Below are 23,208 nucleotides of genomic sequence, written 5' to 3'. Positions count from 1 at the left end.
GTGGCAGTTTCTTCCATTCAGCAGTGATGGTTGTGAGCAAAAGGCAGAGCTTGTGGACTCCATCAGATTTTGCTGCTTGTACAGTACAGATAGTCCCTGATGATGATGATGATGATGATGATGATGATAATAATAATAATAATAATAATAATTTCTATTTCCTGCCTCTCCCAATGGATCGAGGCAGGATTACAACCATAAAACAACAATGACATCTAAATTACATTCAATAAAACAGTACATCACTTAAAAATACAATTCAAGATACTGTACTAAAAACATCTAGAATATTCACTTACAGCCAGAAGTGGGATTTTCCCTTAAGTTCTTCATAGAAAATTGGGTGAATAGGCTCGCTGGAAGAGATCTTTCTTAAGTGCCTTCTTGAAGGCCTCTAAGGTGGTAAATAAGACAGATCTCTTCCGGCAAGTTATTCCATAACTTGGGGGCCATAGTTGTAAATGCTCTGTGGGAAGTTGTTGTTAACCTGATCTTTGAGTATTCTAATAAATTCTTCCCAGATATTTTGAGCGTGTGGAGCGGATTATGTAGGGAGAGGCGTTCCCTCAAGTTACTCGGGCCCAAGCCGTATACTCTTCTGGATCTTACGCCCATGGCAGGCAAGGTTCAACTTTAGTAATGTGGCTTGACTTTTACATCATTCACTCATTCTCTGTCACCTGTTAATCTCCTCTTCTTGCTGGATTTCACCCAGATTTGCCTAGAACAATTGATAACTTCACCCCATCAAAACATTCCCTACTTTGCTCTAAATTGTAGGTCAGATATACATTATTTTAAAAGTATGGCTTACAGGTTGGTGTAAATGAATGTTTAATGCAGTCATAAAGCTTAACTATGATTTGAAAATAATGTGTACCTGGCCTAGATTTGGAGAATGACATGTTACATGTATATATATTTTGTTCAGTATTTCTACTGAAAGAGACCTGTGAAACCTGGGTGTGTTTATGTGCCTTCAAGTCAGCTGCTAATTTATGGCAGCCCCATGAATTTACATATTTTACTATTTGTCTTGCCCTTCATCAAAGTAACTAAAAATCATAAGACAGTACATCAAAACAAAAGAATTAAAGCTGCCAAATAAAAATTTAAAAAACGATAGAAAAGGGTTGTTTTGTCTGATTTTTTTTTTGCTAGCAGCTTAAATTGACTAAATTATACTCTACTAATCAATGCACATTTCCTTTCATTTCAGCGCTGTGTGGTGCTACGTTTCTTGAAGTTTCCTCTGAACCGAAATAAGGTGAGACTATTGATTTCTTGTTTGTTTTCCTTTCTCTTGCAAAGATTCACAGTTATAGGTAGTAAAATCTATTGAAATGAAGGTGTCTTCAGAGTAAGCATGTAGAGTTGTGAAAGTTATAATAAATTAGAAGGCTGCACTAATGAAGCTCTTTCTAAAAAAAAAATGGCTTTGTGTTCCCCAGTCCATAAAAGACTTGGTGCTTATGATACTTTGTTGTCCTATGTTTCTGGTTCAGCAGGAAGAACTGTTGCAGCCTGTTGTAGAACAGCTTTCAGGAAGAACAGATCAGGACAAATTAATGAAGTTATTTAGATAATATAGCAAAGTTTGCTAATGCAGCTATAAAGACAAAGATATTTAAAGCATAAATTGTCTATGGCAGTCAACATTGGCAGCTAAGCTAGTTATCTGAGTTTTCAAATACTGAATTATTAATTCATGGGCAAGTTTATAATGAGGTGCATTTTGTGCTTTTCTTGTTCTTGTTTCAGTGTGCTAACTGTGGGCAATGATGTGTTTTAACTTACTATGGAAATTTTGTTGTTTCGTCATAACTTTTGCTGTTTGCCATGACATTACATTAAAGCAATACAACTGATTTTTACTGGTATTTTTCTAAAGGAAGGATAAGGTTTTTGGAAGCAGTGAGCTGACATTTATGTACAGCTTGTAATGACAGCAACTTCTTCAAAAGCTACATTTTTTGTTTATTTTTTGCCCTTACCCATTAACTGGGAAGGCACCTGAATTTCTGGTTGTTGGATTGTGCTACATCTGGTCAGAGTTTACAGTTCAAGTACAGAGATAACTTCAGAGAAGGCTCATTAAAAATTAGAAGATAATATTTTAGTGTGTTTTCCCCTAATATTTAATGAGGAAATTCCACTTATGGAAGAATAGCCAGTTCTAGATCCTTTCATATGCCTCTTGAGAAACACACAACAGCATGTTCAGTTTCTAAGCTCCTTTATAGCTTTTCACTGATGCTGTCCTTCAAAAGATATCTAAGATTACTAGAGAAGATGCAAATAGTTACTTGATGGTTGTAAGAGTTATTATTTATTTTCAAACTATTGCAGATGACACCAAATTAGGAAGAGTAGCTAATACCCCTGAGGACAGGATCAAAATTCAGAATGACCTTAATAAATTAGAAAGCTGGGCTGAAGCTAACAAAATGAATTTCAACACAGAGAAATGTAAGGTACTGCACTTAGGGCAGAAAAATGAAAAGCACAGATAGGGATGGGGGACACCTAGCTAAATGAAACTACAGGTGAAAGGAATCTAGGAGTCCATGTAGACCACAAGTTGAACATGAGTCAACAGTGTGATGCAGCAGCTAAAAAGGCCAATGCAATTTTAGGCTGCATCAATAGAATATAGTGTCTAGATCAAGGGAAGTAATAGTGCCACTCTATTCTGCTCTGGTCAGGCCCCACCTGGAATATTGTGTCCAGTTCTGGGCACCACAATTCAAAAAGGATGTTGAGAAAATGGAGCTTGTTCAAAGGAGGGCAACTAAAATGGTGAAAGGTCTGGAAACCATGTCCTATGAGGAACGACTTAGGGAGCTGGGGATGTTTGGCCTGGAGAAGAGAAGGTTAAGAGGTCATATGATAGCCCTGTTTAAATACTTGAAGGGATGTCATATTGAGGAGGAAGCATGCTTGTTTTCTGCTGCTCCAGAGACTAAGACCCTGAGCGATTCCACCTCAACATTAGGAGGAACTTCCTGACAGTAAGGGCTGTTTGACAGTGGAACAAACTCCCTCGGAGTGTAGTGGAGTCTCCTTCCTTAGAGGTCTTTAAACAGAGGCTGGATGGCCATCTGTCGGGGATGCTTTGTCTGATAGTTCCTGCATGGCAGGGGGTTGGACTGGATGGCCCTTGCGATCTCTTCCAACTCTATGATTCTATGATTCTTGTAAATACAATTTGAGTATTGTTGGGAAATGCCAATTTAAAGGTCCAGTAATACCACTAATACAAGCTATTTGCTCAATTTATAGAATTTTGAATGTTCTTTCAACTATTGACTGGCTCAGAAGATTGTTACACTGTGGGATCTATAGCTGAATAAGACACATGTTTATATTGCTCATAGTTTTTTTTAGATGGCAAGTGGAGCATACAAAATTGTAATTTGGCCAATCACACCAGACTGAATGAAAGTATAAATTAATATAAAAGCTTAAAACAAGGTAAAATTGGATTAAACTTGAAGACTCATGGTAGCTTCCTGCCTTTGGATTTAATGCAATTCACGGACAGTTCAAGATATGTCTAGCTGCCTAGTAAACCGCAAGTGAGTCTTTTTATTGTTTTGAGTTCTGATGCTGCTTTTCATGTCCAAGCCACTATTATTTCAGCCTCAGTTCTGCCCCCACTCCTGAGAATAAGAAACATAATACACTTGTCCCGGAATATTTGCTAGGGGTATGGACACAAGACCCCCGTGAATATGGGAAAAACGCAAATAACAAAAACAACATGTTTTTCCCTTAGAGGACACCTCTCTAGGAATTGCTAGATCCTCCATTGCAACTCTATGATCAAGGTTGAACAGACACTGACTATAGGACTGCACTGGAGGAGCTACAAATGCCTAGTAGAGTATTCTCTCTAGGAATCTCTAGGTCTTTCAGTGCAACTTTTAGTTAAAGTTGACCATAGAGTTGCACTGGAGGACCTAGATATTCCTAGAGAGAACATAATAATCAAATCTGTGAATAATCAAATCTGCAAATATGGAAGGATGAGTGTATTGACATACAGTGAGCCTGCACCATACGTGGGCTCCTTATAGGTGGCTTTTAGCATACACTGAAGCCTCCTGGGAAACGGGTGAATGCCTGGCGTGCGTGCATTGCTGCGCAGCGAGCACAAACCCCATCATATCCAATGGGGCTCGCAAATGGCGTGCACATGGCCGCACAGCAAGCATGAGCCCCACTGGAAATAATGGGGCTCAAGCATACACATTTTTTGATTTACGCGGGGAGGGGGGTCTGGAACAGATCTCCATGTAAAGCAAGGGCCCCTGTATTAATAAAACAATATATTAGAAGCATTGAAAAGATTACTCCAAACTTTTTTAGATTGTGGGTACATTTGGAAATTTGAGACCTCACACAGGACACCAATTTCAAAATGGATGTTAAAGCATGGGAGTGGGCATGGCCAGTTTCAACCTTCCAAATAGACTGATTACAAGGCAGAGGTAGGGTTGAATCCAGTGCAAAAAACCAATCCTGCAATTTACTCAGCCAACAGAAACTGAAGTCCAAAACACACTGCAGAAATAATCCAGTTTGATACTGCTTCTGTTGCCCTGACTCAGTGCTAGGGAGTCTTGGGTAATTGTAGTTTATTGTGGCACCATATCTCTGACTGAGAAGGCTAAATGTCTCACAGAACAACAGTTCCCAGAATTCCCTAACATTGGGTCAGCGCAGGTAACGTGTCTCAAACTGGATTATTTCTGAGTCTCCAGTAGGCAAAATCATACCCTTTCACCTCCCCACCTCTTTTTTTCTCCCTCTCTTTTTCACTCTCATCCCATATCACTAGCTACAGACACAAGGTCATTCTTGGGATGGCAAGTGGAGAATTCCCTCACATTTGGGTTTTTCTCCCCAATGTGTATGTGTATGCAGGCATACATATACTGACATATATGATTCTTCCTTCTCTTAGTGCTGCCTTCCCTGGTCGTCTTGGATCTTTTTGTCTCCGCTACTTCCCTTCTGCTCTTTTTAGCATGTCCCCAGTTTAGTCGGCAGCAGCATTGGGGTTCTTTTTCTTCCTTCTGTTTCTTGGTGGCTGGGTTTTATGTAGAAGAAAGCATCACCCTGTAGCTGCCCACTGCCTTCATTTCCCAAGAATGTGTCTGAAAAAAACCTACAGCCTAGAGGCATTCATGGGAAACAAAGGTGGCACCTTCACTTTTATGTGATCCAGCTGTAGGTAAGAATCTTATTTCTTTTAAAGGAGAATTAAAATGGGAAGGATAGTGGGTCCCAACAGGTACCAAGAAAGGTGCCCAGTGACTTAGAACATCCTAAAGCATCAAGGTTTAAATCCAGTTACTATTCCTGATGCATTACAGTAGACCGGCTAAACCACTATGTGTAAACAGTAGAGTACGTTAGCATTTCTATAAGTTTCATTAATGCAGTAGATCAATTATTATAAGGACTAATAACTGTAGTTACAGTTAAGTACATTTATTTATTAAATAACAGATGTTTCCCTGTTGTTGTTGCTGTTGTTTTTGCCTTCTGTTATTTTGATACAATGTATTATCAGCAGAAAACAGACTGAAGTGAAAACAGTCCTTTGCTTGGAATAATTTGCTTATGTAGACTATTTCTATAGTTCCTTTTAGCAGTGTAAAATAATGTTATATTGGCCTTTCTTTTCAAGCGTTGTTGTTTGCCTGCAAGTTGTTTCCAACCTGTGACAACAGCCCAAAGGCAAGTCTTTCACAGAGTTTTCATCTTAAGATTTGTTCAGGAGGAGTTTGTCATTACCTTTCCTTGAGGCTGAGACCATGAGACTAGCCCAAGGTCGCCCAATGGGTTTCCGTGGCTGAGCAGGAATTTGAACTCTTGTCTTCCACACTCCAAGACCCAAATATGCAAACCTCGAGACCACACTGGCTAGGTTCAAGTGTACCTATGTAAAAAAGAAAACATGTATGCAAAGTAATGGAAAATGACCTCCAGACTGAGCTGCTTTACAAAATGAAGCATACAGCTCTAAATAACCTTTGAATACAACACATTAGCTTCACACCATATGTGGGTTGCTGTTCAGCTTTTCATCAGTCTTGTGACCAATTGATGTGTTGGTTTGTTTTTTTTTGTATTATTGAACCTTAGTCCTGAAATGGTATGCTTAATATGTGGCATGCCTTTTATGTGAAGTTAGCCTTCTAGCTAGTTAAGGTATCACTGGCACTGTGCTTCCAAACTGAAAAGTTTTTCACTGTGTTCATAACTGGATTCTGTTGGCTGCATTCTGTTGGCTGTTCTCCCAGCTTCTTTCTTGCTGAAGGGGGGGAGAGACACAATTTTATTTTAAAAACTTTTTAAAGCTTGATTCTTTCATATTTGCTTTTTTTGCCATACTTTAAGTTGGGGGGGGGCAGCCCATGGGCAGCCTGTGACCCCCCCCCCCCAGGATCTTTTGTGTACCCCCTGACCCCGGGCTTCTTGGGGTGGGATATTTTTTTCAAAAATTGTTTGCTCCTAAATGTTCCCAAATAAGCCACTAAGGTTCATGCATGGAATTTTCACCATATTTTCAAGACCCCCTTGACAGTTTAGATGTCTTCTCATTTTCTCTTGTGTGTGTGTTTTTAAAAAAAGCTTCTCTGGGGACTAAAGTTACCCAGGAGGCCCCCAAATATGATGAAAATGCCTCCTGTGCTCCATGAAAGATGTCTTGGGGCAAAAAGCCCAAGTGGATGCAGTAGGTAATGCAGCTCTCCAAGGTTTCTGGGGGGTCAGTGCAGCCCCCAGCCTTTAACAGTTGTCAAACCCTGCTTTAAATTACATGACAAAATGACCCACATAGCACCAACAATAGTAGTGATGTAATTTCATGAAAAGATATGAGCAGTAGTATAAACACTCTCATTAGTTGCTGATAGATACCATTGTATGAATTTTTCTTTTGCTTGGAGGTTTATTGTGGTGTTTCTGGACTTTGCACAGTTTAAGTAAACTTCTTTTTGTTTGCACATCAGTTGAATTTTACAGTTATTTGTTAGGAGTTGTATAATTGGTTTTGCAAACAATTTATAATTTCCTTTTCAGACACCAGAAGAAATCTTTCATCATCTTCAAAATATAGTGTACTTTGGGAAACACATTATGAAGCAGTTTTTTGGGGAGAAGTACATCCATCATGGGGTAATTATTTTATTTCATTTTATTTTTGGATTAATGTTTCATTTTTGTACAGTGGACCCTTGTTATACGCTGGTGTTTGGTTCCAAGATCCCCCGTGTATAACAAAATCCGTGTATGCTCAAGTCCCATTAAATATAATGACATAGCAAAATGGTGTCCCTTATAAAAAATGGAAAATCAAGGTTTGATCATTTAAATTTATCCTTTTTTTGGAACATTTTCAAACCGTGTATGCTTGAATCCGTGTATAACAAATCCGTGTATAAGAAGGGCTGATTGTAAAACTCTTTAGCTAAATTGGTTAATTTGGATTTCACTCAAGGACCAAGTCTTTTTTAATTTGCCTTCAGAAAATTCATAAGAAAAACAGAGCAGCAGATAAAGTTTCTATTTTTTCTCTAAAATAAACTGCACTTGCATTTCCACTATAAAGCTATAGAGTAGCAGAAGGAGAGTAACAGTTTTCCTGCCCCTGAAATGAATGTGGTTCTATGTCAAACTGCATAACCAGGAAGCCCTGAATTCAAAGGAGAGACCAAAGGCCAGTCTAATGTGATCCTACCTCTTACATAAGGGCGGGGTACAGACCGCCGCTTTGCGGCGGTCTGCTGCCGCCGCCAGTATGTCCATGGGGGAGCCGGAGCCTTCAGACGGCCCGACTCCCGCGCGGACCGAAAAAAGAAGCTCCAAAATGGAGCTTCTTTTTTCGTCGCGTTTGCGACGTAGCGAGGCGCCAGGGGCGCGCTCGCTACGTCAGCAGCTGCGCGACGCGTACGGACGCTAAGCGTCCGATGCGCAAAGATGGCGCCGGCCATGTAGAAGGGCCGGCGCCATCTTGTACGGACGGAGTCCGTACTAGGCCATGGGGCGTCTAAAAGAGACGCCCCTTTTTTAAAATGGGACGTCCTCCGGACGTCCCAAATGGCGGTGCAGAAAGCACCAGGGTTAGCTATTCTGTGGAAGAGAACTGGCCTGCTTACCTCTCTGACTTGACATCCACCTACAGTATGTATGTGGATGGATGAAAGATGGGTGGGTGTAATGTGAGCAGACATATAAATAGGAAAGGTCTCAGATAACCTGTATGTAACATAGAAAAAGTAGGGGGAAATAGACAAAAAAGCTTGTGCATTTGGATTTTAATGCCATTCTGTGTTAAATCTCTTTTGGTTAAATTTTAGATATTTTACTTATCTCATGTAAAGAAAGGGAGGAATCACTTTGGTCTTCTGAGTATCTTCACCATCTGTTTCATTATGCAATTCTAAGCAGGAAACAAAATGCAGAGAGCTTACAGAAACATTCAGCAATAACCTAATACAGTATGTCATAACGTGTTCATCATTACCTAAGAAGGCAGCTTTGAATTCATACTGGAAGGCATGAACAATTTTGCTTAAGAACAAGGAATGGAATATTGCAGCTTCTTGCCCTAATCTTGTTCTTCAGATGAAACATTGAATTTTCATGATTCATGCTGCTGCCTGCTCTAGACTGATAAATTTAAGGAAAACATTTTTTTCCCAATTGCATATTCAGTTGCATAAGTATGACCATATAGATGTATGGTTCATTGAAATAGGAACAGGATATAAACAGTGTCCTAGAAAAAATACATGTTTGGTGTTTAGTGAAGGTTGGGTAAACTATAGATATCAGAATAATTGGTCCAGATTATTAGGAATGTGGCATAATTCTTACAATGCTTTTGCACAAGAAGAAAACGTGAGGAACATTTAATAAAATGTTGAATTGCTTTTTGTGGAAGAATCTGGCAAGATTGTCATCCAAAATCCCCCCTCAATAGTCCATTGTTGTGACAGTCTCATTTTTCTTTAAATTTTACACTTTTATCCCAACTTTTCACTCAGGTATATCTTCAAGGTAGCTATATTTCAAATCAAATATCTTTAACTTTCTTGAAAATAGTACAATATTGCTGTATCTATACATAACTGTTTCTTGTGTATCTTTTAGGAGGTTGTACAGCTATCTTTGGACTTCGTGAAACAGCTTTGTTTAAAGATCCAGTCAGAGAGACCAGGTAAAGAATTAAAATTATGGTGTGACAGCTTGGATAAAATACTATTTTTGGGGGGGAGGGAGGGACTCCTGCCACATCCTTTAATACAGTATTGAAAATCATTACTTGTATAGTTTTCTAGGAATAGTTAGAATTATGTTGAAGCGTCCAGGCAAGATAACCCTTCTTTGTGGTCTCTGATTCACACAAGTGGATCATTCTGTGTCTATGCTGTGCATCATGCACTGTGCAGACGCAAGATAGCCCATTTGTATGAGTTACAGATGACCACTTGAAGAACTATAGTTACAGGTATGCAATCTGTCTGTCTGATCTTGAGAGCCTGTGTGAGAAAGTCTTTTTATTTGGTTGTTAGCTACCCTCGAGTCGACTCCGATTCATGGGGTTCCTGAGGATGAGACTCCTCCTTTACCCTTTGCTAAAACAGAAAAGTGAAAGCTCTTCCTATAACTCTAAAGGGTGGTCATAGGACAGAAATAGGAACAGGATATAAACGGCATCCTAGAAAAATTATCTCTTTTCACCTTGACGTATGAAAGAAATTGGCATGCACCATCCTTCCAGCATGGTTCTTTATCTGGAGTCTGTAGTGCTGGCTGTCTCTCTCCTTGGAAGGGAAAGAAAACGTGCCATGTGCTGCCTGCAAGATAGAGCTCTGTTTTTAAACAGGACTCTAGGCCTTGGCTGGGTATTCTGCTGCTTTTTTGTTGTTGTTGCAAATTTGCTGAACCCTAGGTTTTAATTTAAATATCTGTTCATTCATCCAAGATACTGGTATGTAGGTGAAGTTGCAGGTAAGTTATGTCCACTGAACTCTTTATCTTATTTTCCAGGCCAAAGCATTTTTTAGTAGTGTAAGTGCACAATCTGAAAAGCAGGTTTTGTTTCTAAATTCATTCCTCTTTACTTGTGAAGCTCAAATGAATGGATTAATAAAGATAAATACATCTACAGAAGCTGTTCAGGAGTGTTCTCTGTAGGTAATCATCTTTCCAGACCCTTATATACAGTACTTTCCCACCCATTATCACTCTGCTTCAGTATCTTTGGGTTTCAGTTTTTCTTTGCTATAAGATGTGACTGAATAATTTCTTACGTTTGTTGAAGAAAAATATTGGTTATTATGAGTGTCCACACTCATATTTCTCTTATGCTGTGGAGACTCTGCTGGTTAATAGTTCAATGTGGCATTTCTGTAAAGTTAGTCAAATCTATGCAAGAAGGTTATGTCACCCAGATGGTAATGAATATCATTTTTTTTTCAAAATACACTTGTCCTAAGTTACACTTAACTTCATTAAAGATTTAAAACGTAGCAGTACAATGGCCTGTTGTTCAGTGGCTAAAGCTGGCTCTGTTTGTATTTGGATGCAAATTAATCAGAAACCCCAGGTTTTGCTGTAAGAGGAAAAATATGCTTAATAATTGAATGTTGGACTACTCAGTCCTGGCAAAATTCCAGTTCCTGTGGTTAATGGAACCTAATTTGTTTGGATGTATAATTTATTTTGGGTAAATGATTCACTTCTCCTGAACCAAGTATTGTGAAATGTTTCTGACACAGGTAAATTAGTTTCTGGGTTTCCCATCTGTTAAGTAGGTTTTTTCTTGCAGCATGATATAGATACTCTTGTGCTGTAAAATAGATTATCAGTTCCAGGCCTTCTGCAGAGACCATTCCATCATTCCACTCATCCACATCTCTGTGTAGTTCAGCATATTGTGCTTCAGGGTCTATGGTGAACTTAAAATGTAAGATTTCTCAGGGAACTATTGCAGAGCCAATACTCGAGATGGCAGTTTTTTCAGCAAAGTTTGTTGTGAAGATGCTGGTTATGACTGGCATACTGTTGCACTAAACCAACTGTCAGTTTGGTAAAGATTTGTAACACAAACGTTAAAATGTAATAAAACATTCTGGATAGAACAACTTGTTTTTAATTTTTAAACGTTCTTGGCTGGAACTTTGTGGCTTTTCATATGTTTAGAGAAGAGAGACAACAAAGTTATCAGTCTTAAGAAGTGAATAACATGGTGGCTTTTTATGTGTGTTGAACACAATAGTGTTTCCACATTTGTATTCCACTCGTCCTTCCTCCTTCCACAGAGCTTGGAGCAGCATTTGTAACCTCAATAATTCCTCTGAAGTAAGTTAGTTAGGCTGAGTGTGCTTCATAATAATCAGAAAGCTTGTAAGTTCATGTCAAAAGAAGACCAGTTTAATGTTGAAAGTATGAGATTATTGTGATTTGTAATAAATAAGAATAAAAATATAAATAAAAAATAAAACATTGTATAAAATTTAAAAAAAGAAGACCAGTCAAATTGTGACAGGCAATTTGACCACCTCATAGTTACTGAGGAGGAGTTGTTTTTGAGCTTCCTTGTAAAAAGCTGTGTTGGCTCATGGTTTTATTCTGAACATTGAATATTATTAGCCTGCTTTTCTGTGGAAATTTGGCTATATTTATAGGAAGTGATTTCTGTATAAATAATTTAAATAGATGAGAGCTGTCAGGATGCATGCTGAAAAGAATAGGTCAGTGAGAAGTTTGTGGCTTTTATGATTTAATAGACAGAAACTAACATTGACAATCTAGCAGCTAGTGAAAATCAGACCCACTTGAATTCTGTTTGTCCTTATCTGGTGTCCATGCAGTTGTTGATTTCAATTGGATATTTGAAACGGGGATTTACTGTACCACTTAGGCAGCCATACTGTGTCACAGGCTTGCAAGCAGTCCTTTATGCACACTACCCATTTTCTGGAATGTGGGCACAAAATACAGTAGTCCCTTGCAGGGATCTGTTCTGGGCCCCGCTGCGTAAGGCAAATTCTGCCTGTGCTTGAGTCCCATTGTGCATAATGGGGCTTGTGATTGTGGTGCGCTGTGGCATGTAAAAGTCGCCCACATATGACGCCGGCTCACGCTACTACATGTCATTGTATTTAACAACTTGTATCCATACACTGGATACTTAGAGCAGCTTTGCACTTGCTAGGGCAGCTGTTTCTGCCTCAGTAGCTGTGGCTTTGCGCATGTGCCCTTGAAATATTTAAAGACATATATTTTCCCTTCAGTCTTCTTGAGTTTACTACTTGGAGACACAAGTCTAAAGCAAACACAGTTGCCATGTGTAGCATCAAATAATACATTTTTTATTCTGAAAGTGATGTGACTGGGTAGTTAGGTGGGGATAACACTCTCCAGAAATACTGGAAATTTTGTTATAGTGGAGTGGTATTGGCTTAAGAGAGAGGTCCTCCCCCTATAGGGAAAAATAGGCTACTTCAAATGGAAACAGTTTAGTTTCTTAGTTTTTTGGGGTTTTTTAGGGCTATGTGGCCAAGTTCTTCAGAAATGAAGATGCCAGACACAGATGATGGTGAAAGGTCAGGAAGAAACTCTTCTAGAACATGGCCACATAGCCCGAAAAACCCACAAAAAACTATGGATGCTGGCCATGAAAGCCTTCGACTTCACAATTTAGTTCTGTCTTGTAGAAGTGGCAACCACTTTATATCCTTTACACTAGGGGAAGTCCCTCCAGATGTTATTGAACAGTATCAGCACTAGACAGTATACTAGTGGTAAAATATGATGGCAGTTGCAGTCCAACATCTGGAAGCCCACAAGTTGACTACCCTGCTTTAGGCAGAACTAAAAATGTTTAGCTAGAATATGGTAGTTCCCTCAAACAGTATCAAATATATTTACTTCTTTACCTCTTTTATCCTTAGTGTCTTCTTGTTTTCGGAATCCTATTCCTGATGAAATCTAGAATAGCTTAGCAAGATCCTGAGGTACAGATAATGACCAGGCCAAGACTTGCCTAGCCTTACCCTGAAACAACACCATGGCCCAAATCCAGTTGTTAGTCCCAACTAGTGATCTACTGTATCAGTTGATTTTACCTATGTACAGTATTAACTCACAATTCAACAATTGATTTAGTAGGGGTACCTAACTAGGACTAAGCAACAGAATTTTCAGCTCATGTGTTTTCAGACCATTCTGTGTTGAAGAGCCAGAGCAAGAGTATTTTTTTTACTGCTGGAACAATGTAAATTGGGTTTCCCTTTGTGCTTACATTGCTCACTGCATTTTATTATAAACATAAATAAGTGGTGTTATTGTAATAAAGGCAGCACTGAATCTTCATTTAATTTATATTTTTCCTTTCTCCCAATATGGGCCCCCTAGGTGGCTTTAACTTTTTGATTCAATTTTTAAATTTTGATAGTGGCAATTGGTTGTGTTTCTAATTTACTTTAAATGTCTATTATGTTGTATTGTTAACATGTAAAAAAGTAATTACTTTTCTCTTTTTTTTCCCTTTCAGAGTCTCGCTGTGATAAAGACATGGATGCTCTTAGTGGTTATGCTATGTGCCTTCCTAACCTCACCAGGCTACATTTTGTTGAACACCGACCCATACTTTGTGTAGAGATTAAGGTAAGTCTTCCAGGAGCTTTTAAAATATTTTAAGTGTACACATTAATATAGCTATATTAGCATTGTAGCTGTTCTGTCTCTCTGATCACTTTTATTGAATATATTGGAATGGATTAAAAGAAAAACACAAAAATATTAATAAATTGTGTTGTTGTTTCAAGTCATTTCTGACATATGGAGACCCTAAGGTGAATCTATCATGGGGGGTTTTTGGCAAAAATTTGTTGTCATTGCCTTCCTTTGAGGCTGAGAGCATATGATTTGCCCAAAGTTTCCATGGCTGAGTAGAGATTCAGATCCTGGTCTCCAGAGATGTAGTCCAATACTGAAATCACTACACCTCTCTGGTGCTCATTTGTAAATTTTGTATCCCACTGTAATTCCCTAAGTGTTGTATTTACCAGTTTTCAAAAGTATGAGAATTTTCTAATTTCCTTAGTTTCTTAGTAGAATAAGATTTTTGCTCTCAAGTTATCAGTGCAGGTGTTTAGAGCAATGTCAAAAAAGAGTTCTTAGTATGCCCATACTAATGGATGCTTTGGTATAAAAGGAGGCAGGAGGTGACAGGTCTGCAAAGAGTGATTTTGATGCAGAAGATAATCTTTCCAAATGATGCAAGATGCATTTATAAGTGACTCCTCTAACTTCTGCTCATTCTTGGTTATTTATATGTTTCTATCAAATTTACAAATTTGAAAATTGAGCAACTAAAAATAATCAGATATGTATTGGATTTATTCTATCAGTCTAATTTAGGGTACAGAAAATGCTATGGGATGTATAAGAAATGGTGTGAGCTTGCTGTAATAATCACACAACATGAACAGAAGAAAGTCTACAGTTTATGCATATACAGTACTAATGGTGGTAGCAGAAGAATTAGCAGAAAGGGTGATATGTTAGGCATATGTCCTGAACCCTCATGTGAAGGATGAAACACAAGAATTGCACAGAATTAGACTGAAAAGGACCTCAAAAAAGCACTCCTTGCTGGTGGTCCATTGTGGACCACAGTAGCTGCTGCCCTCGGGACCACAGTGTCTGGTCATTGCCGTCCCATGCTGCTTAGGGCACTCTCATGGTTGGAGCAGCCAGAGGCCACTCCAAGCCACCTGTCTGCTCGAGGTCAAAATGCAACTGGTATGTGAGTATTAAATATATTATATTAAATGTATCAGATTTATTAAAATATCTACTTATCTCTTCCTACAGCCCAAATGTGGGTTTCTCCCTTTTTCAAGCCATGTTTCCCAAGAGATAAAATACAAAGTGTGTCGTTATTGTATGCATCAACATCTAAAGGTAATGTCCTGTCAATGATGTGTGAATTTTGTTTGTAGATCACCATGGTAGAATGAATATTCCATCTTGACTGCTGTTCAGAAAACAATAAATTAGAAACTTTTAAAATTGTGCCTAAACTGATGCTTTAGTGAAACATCACTTGCTTTATAATTTATAATGAGTTCTTTTCATAAGAAGCCACTTTACCTTATGGAAAATAACTTCACTGAAAACTGTTGATAAATTGTATTGATCAGTCTTTTTATGAATCTCATTACAATAATATAGAACCATCCAGCAAACCTGTTTCAAGTGGTCAGGGATCTGTTACAATCTGCCCTAAAGAGCAATTTTAGCCATTCAACAACCTGCTGCCCACCACTTCATAGATAGAATCATCCAGATTTGCTTTGACTTGGATGCAAGAGTTGATACAGGTCTGATGGATGTATCTTTGACCCTGCTTATCCAGGTGATGGATAATTCTGTTTGTGCTGCCTGAGGGTGTGGACAGGATACTTGGAGAAGTGAGAGCCACTACATGTGAATCCCATTTAGGAGAATAGCGGGATATAAAACAATAATACCACACCCTTGTGCCTCTTGGCTTATTAAACAGGACAGAGAGAGACTGAGTGGGTAAGGAGAGTGATTATTGGCTCTTTACAACAGGGCAGGGATCCTGAAGGAGGCTATTGTAAGAGATCTGGGGGGGAAAAAAAAACCTCCACTGAATCCTGCTATGCCAGATAATTATAGTCCAGTCTGCAACATCTAATTCTTGGGCAAAAGCATGTGGTGGCTTGTCAACTGCAGGGGACACATTTCAATATAGTTTCACACCTGTTTATGTAATGGAGACAGTTTTGGTTGCCTTAGAGAATGACTTACTCTAGAACTGTGTGGGGGAGTGCATCGCTGTGGGTTCTACTAGATCTCTTAGCGGCTTTTGGTATCATTGACCATGGTATTCTGGATAGCCTTTCTGGAATGGGGGTTGGAAGAGCAGTAAACTCTAATTCAGTTTTGCTTTCCACAGTTACTGCCTTGTGATGTATGAATCAGGAGTTGTGATTTCAAAAATCAATCTACTCTTTCTTTCTTTTACTTTGGTCCTAAAACCTTCTTTTGTCTTATGCATGAGGTTGACTTGTACACAAGATATATGGTAAGTGAATGTTTACTGGGACTTTCCTTTGAACTCATTCATAATTGTTGTATGTTAACAGGTAGCAAAAGGAAAGTGGAAACAGCTCAGTAAATATTGTCCCCTAGATCTCTTCTCAGGGTAAGAGAGAATGATTTTTTTTAAAAAAAATACTTTGTGTATAGTTTGTATTCATCTTTTATTACCACAGTGGTTATAAAATTAGCACCGTTTACTCCCACTGTTGAAGATTAGTGTAATGAAAAATATTATCGATCCTGTTTGAAAGCCCACTCTTCTTAGGTGGAAAATTTTCCAATTGTAAGTATGTTGAACTGCATGGAGGGTAGACTTTGGAAATACAGTTGTGTTATATCAATATGCAAAGGGATCTTGTAGCATCTTTGGGATTAATTGTGCAAAAGAAGTTGTAGCATAAACTTTTGTAGACTTAGTCTACTTCCTCACATGCATGGTGAGGTTTGCCACAGATATGAAAACAGATAAATAATGTGGCAATAAGAAGAAAATTTAAGACTGATTAGGATGGCTTCAGAAAAGGCTTTGTAGCAGACGAGGGGATGGAATTTAAGGACATAGATCTGCAAATCAGAAAGGACAGGAATATTTCAGTATTTACTTAGGCCCCATTCATACTGGGGTAAAAGACATGGAGGGAACTGGGATGATCCAGATGCCCCTCCCCCGAATCGCTCCGTTAGCAAGTGCCCACTACAAATTGAAATCGAATGCATTTTGACAGAAATCGAATGCATTCTGTAGATTGGCCGCTGCCAATCAAGCTATCGTCATGGTGAGGTTTGCAGGGCATCAGGGGAAGTCTCCTCCCTTGTTAAAGAGCCAGGCACAGGGGTTTCAGCGGCTGAAGCAGGGAGAGAGATGCCTCTCTCTCTCTCTCTCTTTTTTTTTTAATAAACCTGTGGGCTTTTGGGTCAGATCTGCCCCTGTCCCAGGCAGAGGATGGGATTGCCATGCCTTTTTTTTAATGCTTTTAAAAGCAACATTAGCTTTCCCTTTGCTTCCCTTGCTGTATCTGCTCAAGAAGACAAATCATTCGCATATTTGCTCAAAAAAAATTGGTAAAAATGTAACATTGATTGTTTGCAACATTTGTAGCTTCTCCCTCTGCAGAAAGCAAGGAGATCCAAGGATATCCAAGTGCAAGCCTAGCTCCATCTGCCTCTGGAATATAAACCATGCGCATGTGCGCTCAAAAAAAATGGTTAAAAATTAAACATACATTCTGCCATATAAACCATGCGCAGGTGCGCTCAAAAAATGGTTAAAAATTAAACATACATTCTGGAATAGAAATTGTTTGCATTTGAAAAGGGGGGGGGTTTGCCTGACATGAGCTCCGTTCATGATCTGATTTTTTCCTCCTGCAAGGGAAGGAATGCCCAGCGACAGAGGGCTTTGGGAAGGGGATGCAGGGAAAAGAGGCTCCTAAAGAATGCCTTCCCTTGCTCCCTTCTGCCCAGGGCTCTTTCCTCCTCCCCCTCCCCTCCGATGAGGGGAGGAAATGCCTTGCCCTTTGCCCACCCTCTGACCTAAATCCCTCCCTCAATTGGCCTTGATCGTGATCGAGGCCAAAGTTCTCATTCCCAGGACCCGGGGTTTTTAAAAAGAAATGGTATTTGCGCCGATTTCAAAAGACCCGCGCTAGGGGCCATTTAACACGGAACGGGTGTGCAAGCCCCGGATTCGCTTGTGTGAGATTCGGGGTGAGTAGGAACTTCACGTGATTGAATCGGTTTCAAAACCGATTTTTTTTGTAATGTGAATGGGCCCTATGTTACATTTTTAAATTTTAAATAGTCCTGTGTTTTTTCCTTTCAGAAATAAACAGAGAATGCACTTTGCCTTGCGAAGCCTACTACAGGAGGCACAGAATAACTTAAAAATATTTAAGGTAAGAGGCATTGAAAATCTTAGAGGAGTCTTTTGTTTACCACCCTGTCTGTCCCATCACATATATCTTTCTGTTGAGCCTTGGTCACCTGCTAGTCACTCAAAGTTAAATACAGTCAACAAGTAATTCAGATCTTCACTTTTCACTAGGGAAATATTGCATATGTAGTAATATTATTAGGAATGTGCCTCTGTTTCATTCCTTGAAGGTAACTTAGTATTAATTATTTTGATGCGAAGATGCAAAAGGCAGGACTTTTAGAGAAAAACAAGAAAAAATTTTTTGTGGAAAACAAACAGCTTCGTTTATATACCGCTTCATACTGAACTAACAGTGTCTAAGCAGTTTACAACTGTAAGCTCTAAGGAAACATATATGTGGGTCTATATATTTGGATACCATAGTATAGTCTCAAAAGAATGGGAAAAAATAGTCAGTGGAACCAAAGGAAAATATAAGGTGGATAATATTATTGATAAAAGGTGGTGACAGGTATTGGTAAGTACAAAGCCACAATGAACCTGCAGACCAATGTGAAGTTTCACTGTAAGTTGTCACATCCTTGTAGTGATGAAATCTACTGATTATATTTCTTTCCACTGTTTCCCATCCAAACTGAAAACAGAAAAATTACTTATCATGCAAGACAGTTGAAAATATTCTTTGCGCTTTTTTTTATAATGCTCACTATTTTGGGGAGGGGTGGATATGAGATTTTTCCAGATTGTTTTGTGGGAGTTCAATAAAGGGTTGTTTTGGTATTTTTGCAAATGAAAAAATACAGATTAAATGCTTGTAATAAATGCACTTCCCAATATTAACTAGAAGAAGATATTCATAAGAAGTTTATATTTTATAGACGTTGTAATAGAAAATAAATATATTTTACACTAACTAAAGCCAACATGATTTATAAAATTAAATCTTTAATCTATTCATGTCTATTAACAAAAAATGTATTAATGGAATCTCCAGGACATAGAGTAGTCAAGACTGTTGCTTAGGAAGTGTATCAGAAAGAGATCCTTATATAAAGTAATCAGAACTAACTGTTATCCATGTTACACAGATTACACAAATTAGCAGCAGACATTTTTATCTGTAGCCACTTTCACACAAGAAGATCAATTAACACGAGACTCTATAGACTTGTATTAATCAATATCAATAGTTTCTTGTTTTCCCCACCCTTTCTTGGAGACATTCAAGCTGGTATGTGGTGGTTTACTGTATAAACATCAGTGTATATTTTGTACTACAGACAGATTAATTCTAGAACCTATATAAATTGTGCAAAAATTTTCTTTTGACCTCCACCATTGATAGAGCAGGTTAGTATAGGCTTTTCATCCATAGTACCATTCAACCCTGAACCTCCAGTATTAAGGTCAGACAGATGCCTCAATCAACACTGCCCAAGCCAGTAGTGACATCAACTTGAGATACCTCCTCAATCTCATTAACACCAGAGTGGAGGCTTCAAGGTGACTAAGAACAGAGAAAAGGAGAAGGACACTCATAGACAGCTGCATATTTAAGTCAACTATACCCTTGGAGTTCACCTTGTCTGGACCTATTATTGGCTTTGACTTGACTTGAATTAGAATTTACCAAGCTCCAATTCTGCCTATAATAGTACCAACCACATTGTTGTCATTGGTACTGACCTACTGCAATACTGTTAAGGACTCCTGTCCCTGTGGAAAATTAAACATACATTTATTGCTGATCCTAATCAAGATGACATTCAGTGTATTGGATCTTATTCAGAGGGAGAAATGGTTGATAGATTGACTTGATCTGAGTTTCTCATGGATAAGCCCAGCATTTATGTAGCTGACCAAGATGTGATCCTTAATTTCTTTCATTTAAGCCAAACAAGACCCTACACTTTCAAACCTCTACACCACAAGACACATAAAAATACAATGTTTGGTACTCATATAGTAAATTGAAATACATTTAGTAGAATATTTATCAGGATGACTTCTTTTCTTATTACAGAATGGTGAATTAATTTATGGTTGTAAAGATAATGAGGACTCTTTATCTGATCTGAATGAACTCGCTCACCATCTGAAGCCTTTCTTCTTTCCATCAAATGGCCTGGTCAGTGGGCCACATTGTACAAGGACAGTTCTGAAAGAATTGATCCATGTAATAACAATGGCTCTGCTCAGCAGCACAGATATCTGCAAAGCAGGTGATATGAAGATTGTTCCCTCATCACAAGGAAGGAGTTACTGTGAAGCAAGTGCTTTCAGTAAAGAACTAGTAAGAAATGGTAAGAAGTTTCTTCCTCTACTTTGCCTTCGCTCTTATTAATATTGTGAAACCACTCTTAAGTCCCAGTTTTGGGAAAAGAGCCGGATATAATTAAATATAATAATAATAATAATAATAATAATAATAAGAAGAAGAAGAAGAAGAAGAAATCAAATACAACTTGATACAATTTGCTGTAAATGTATTTGGTGGCACAGTAGGTTGCAAAAACAATTTCTGTATCTTTCTGGCCTCCTTGCTTTCCAGCAGCGCTCTGTCTGCATAGATTTTTACTGTGCTGATTTGCTGTGCTTCCAGTTTGGTAAAACAAACATACTTTGAAATCATCTGGATGCTCACACAGTGCCTTTGTGCATTTACATTCAATGAATATAAATAAGAGTTAAAAATATTTTGAGAATATAGTGGCAAAATTATTTATTGTGCTATAATTTCCCACTTATTAATTAAAATGTGTGTGTGTTTTTATAGCCCTATTATTCAGCCAAAATGTGCTGGGTATTTAATTAAATATTTTGAGTATAAAATATTCATTTACCTTATGCTTATGTTAATTTAATGAACTAAATCCATCCAAATATTTGCTGATCACGACACATTAGGACATATAGATCTAGTTTGGACAGATTGTCAGATGCATCATGTGAGCATTCGGTGTGCCCCTTCTTTCTTCTTTCCCTTTGAATGCTGGTCCAAGGAGAAGATAAGAAGTGTTATGTCTAAATCTTAAACTACATTTAATCTTAATCAAAATGTATTCAAAGAAGCTGGCTTCATAAATCACACTTTTGAAGTTGGCTTCTTTCAATAAAGTGCAGATTGTTTGTGAGATACGAACCTTAACAGGAATTATTTAAAAATGGAAGTGGAAGTGTCAGATTTCCTTTTAACAGCTGGGCTCAAGAAGAAACAAAAGATAATGAGTCTGATCACAGATTAGCATTATGTTTGAATGCAGCCTTAGCATGGACACAAGATATACATCCAATCTCAAACGTGGCAGAGCAGTAATCCAGATCATGTGTGTAGGCTCATTTGTTCTTATGAACAGTGCATAGCGATTGTGTGAGACTGTGTAGCTCGAGGAAGGGTGGGGCCAGGCCAAGCCCTGCACCTGTTAATGAAGCTGAATGGGTAAAGTTGGAATGTGTTAAAACTTATGTATATGCATGCCTAACCCATACTTACATTTACAGTTTTTCAGTCTGAACAATAAACCTCTTCAGTACATGAAAATTAATATTTTTTCTCATCTCTCCTTGCTACTAAACCAGATAATAGATGAGTGTTTAATTGTGCCAGTTTTAAAACAGTTGGGGTTTCTTACTGTGAGACAAAAGAAACTGATGACTTATGTAACTTTTAAGGAGCTTAATGCATATGCCAGTGTGAAAAATCTAAACTAGTTCTGGATGTTTTTCTTCTTGTGTTTGTTGTTGTGTGCCTTCAGATCATTTCTATCTTATGGCAACCCTAAGGTGACACTATTACAGGGTTTTCTGGGGCTGAGAGTGTGTGCCTCGCTCAAGGTTACCCAGTGGGTTTCCATGGCCCAGCAGGGATTTGAACCCTGGTCTCCAGTCATAATCAGATGCTCAAATCATGCTTGCATGCAGAACTTAAATATGTTGCCTTTTAGAGCCACAGTTAATGTGATACTGCAGTGTTACTCAACTGCATTTTTACCCATGGGGACTCCCCTTTACATCTACATGTGGATGTCGTCCCTACAATGGTGATGTAGTATATACATAAAAACAATTTTTTTAATTAATTTAGTGTGCATATTTTTCATATGCACATTCATATATATTTTAACATTTAATAAGAAGATAGCATGGTTCATCTTAAAATAGCTTTATTAAAGTAAATTCAATATTTAACTCAAAGGATTTCTTACACATAAAAAAGTTTGAGAAGAGAGGGGGGAGGACCAAGGCCTCCAAGTCTCTCACTCCCCTTGAGCAACTCTTGTGCTCCCCCTGGGGTACCTGCCCCACCATCTGAGAACCAGTGAGATATTGTATTATTAACAAGTTTTTAAGGGAAGCTTCTTTTGTGGGGGTGGGCAAAGAGCACCTGCATCTCGCATGTGGCCCCAAGGCTGTTTCTGTGGGACTTTTAAAAAAATCCAGTGTGGTGTAGTGGCCATGAGTCTGTAGACCAGGATTCGAATTCCCACTGAGCCATAGAAACCCACAACGTGACCTTGGGCAAGGCACTGTGTCTTAGCCTCAAAAGAAGATAAAGGGAAAGCCCCATCTGAACAAATATTGCCAGGAAAAGCCTATGATAGGTTAAGTAGGGTTGCAATAAGTTGGAAATTACTTGAAGGCACACAACAACAAGAATAACAACAAAGTTTGCCTTCAAATGCTTGCTTGTTATTATTATTATTAAGCTCTATTTATATAGCGCTGTAAATTTACACAGCACTGTACACACAATCTTTTAATTAAGACGGTTCCCTGCCCTCAGGCTTACAATCTAAGAAGACATGACACAAAAGGGGAAGGGAGTGGAGGATGGAGCCAGATGCCTTCTGGGAAGGGCTCAGTTCCTTTGGGGAGGCCTGGTGGGATTGGCCCATCCCTCTCTCCCTCAGGAGCCAGGAGGGATATTTTTGTTAGGCCCCCCTGGGTAATTTTAAGACCAGGAGAGATCATTTTAAAGTCAGAAAATACACTCGTCCCCCGGGTTACGAAATTAATTCGTTCCGCCGCCATTTTCGTAACCCGGAAGTCTTTCGCAAGCCGAATTGCCATAGGCGCTAATGGGGAAAAGCCGCGATTCCGTGCAAAATGGCGCCGAAAAGCACCAAAACTTTTTTCGCAAGCCGGAAAAACCTTCGTAACCCGGAATTATT

General features: G+C 38.6%; 1 protein-coding gene across 1 annotated transcript in view; it reads left to right on the top strand.

Annotated features, from left to right (window-relative positions):
* IPPK (inositol-pentakisphosphate 2-kinase) overlaps window positions 1-20,395 on the top strand; it is a 32,794-nt gene extending 12,399 nt beyond the window's left edge. The window contains exons 2-9 of the mRNA XM_042449647.1: window positions 1,220-1,267; window positions 7,096-7,191; window positions 9,169-9,235; window positions 13,580-13,692; window positions 14,905-14,994; window positions 16,206-16,264; window positions 17,984-18,056; window positions 20,061-20,395. Coding sequence (XP_042305581.1) covers window positions 1,220-1,267; window positions 7,096-7,191; window positions 9,169-9,235; window positions 13,580-13,692; window positions 14,905-14,994; window positions 16,206-16,264; window positions 17,984-18,056; window positions 20,061-20,381 — 867 coding nt within the window. The 3' untranslated portion in view covers window positions 20,382-20,395. The remainder of the gene's footprint in view (window positions 1-1,219; window positions 1,268-7,095; window positions 7,192-9,168; window positions 9,236-13,579; window positions 13,693-14,904; window positions 14,995-16,205; window positions 16,265-17,983; window positions 18,057-20,060) is intronic.
* The last annotated feature ends 2,813 nt before the right edge of the window (window positions 20,396-23,208 follow it).

Source organism: Sceloporus undulatus, chromosome 2 (genome assembly GCF_019175285.1).
Source record: "Sceloporus undulatus isolate JIND9_A2432 ecotype Alabama chromosome 2, SceUnd_v1.1, whole genome shotgun sequence".
Taxonomy (NCBI): Eukaryota; Metazoa; Chordata; class Lepidosauria; order Squamata; family Phrynosomatidae; genus Sceloporus; species Sceloporus undulatus.
Note: the sequence above shows the minus strand (reverse complement) of the source record. Positions and strands in the feature narration are given on the sequence as shown.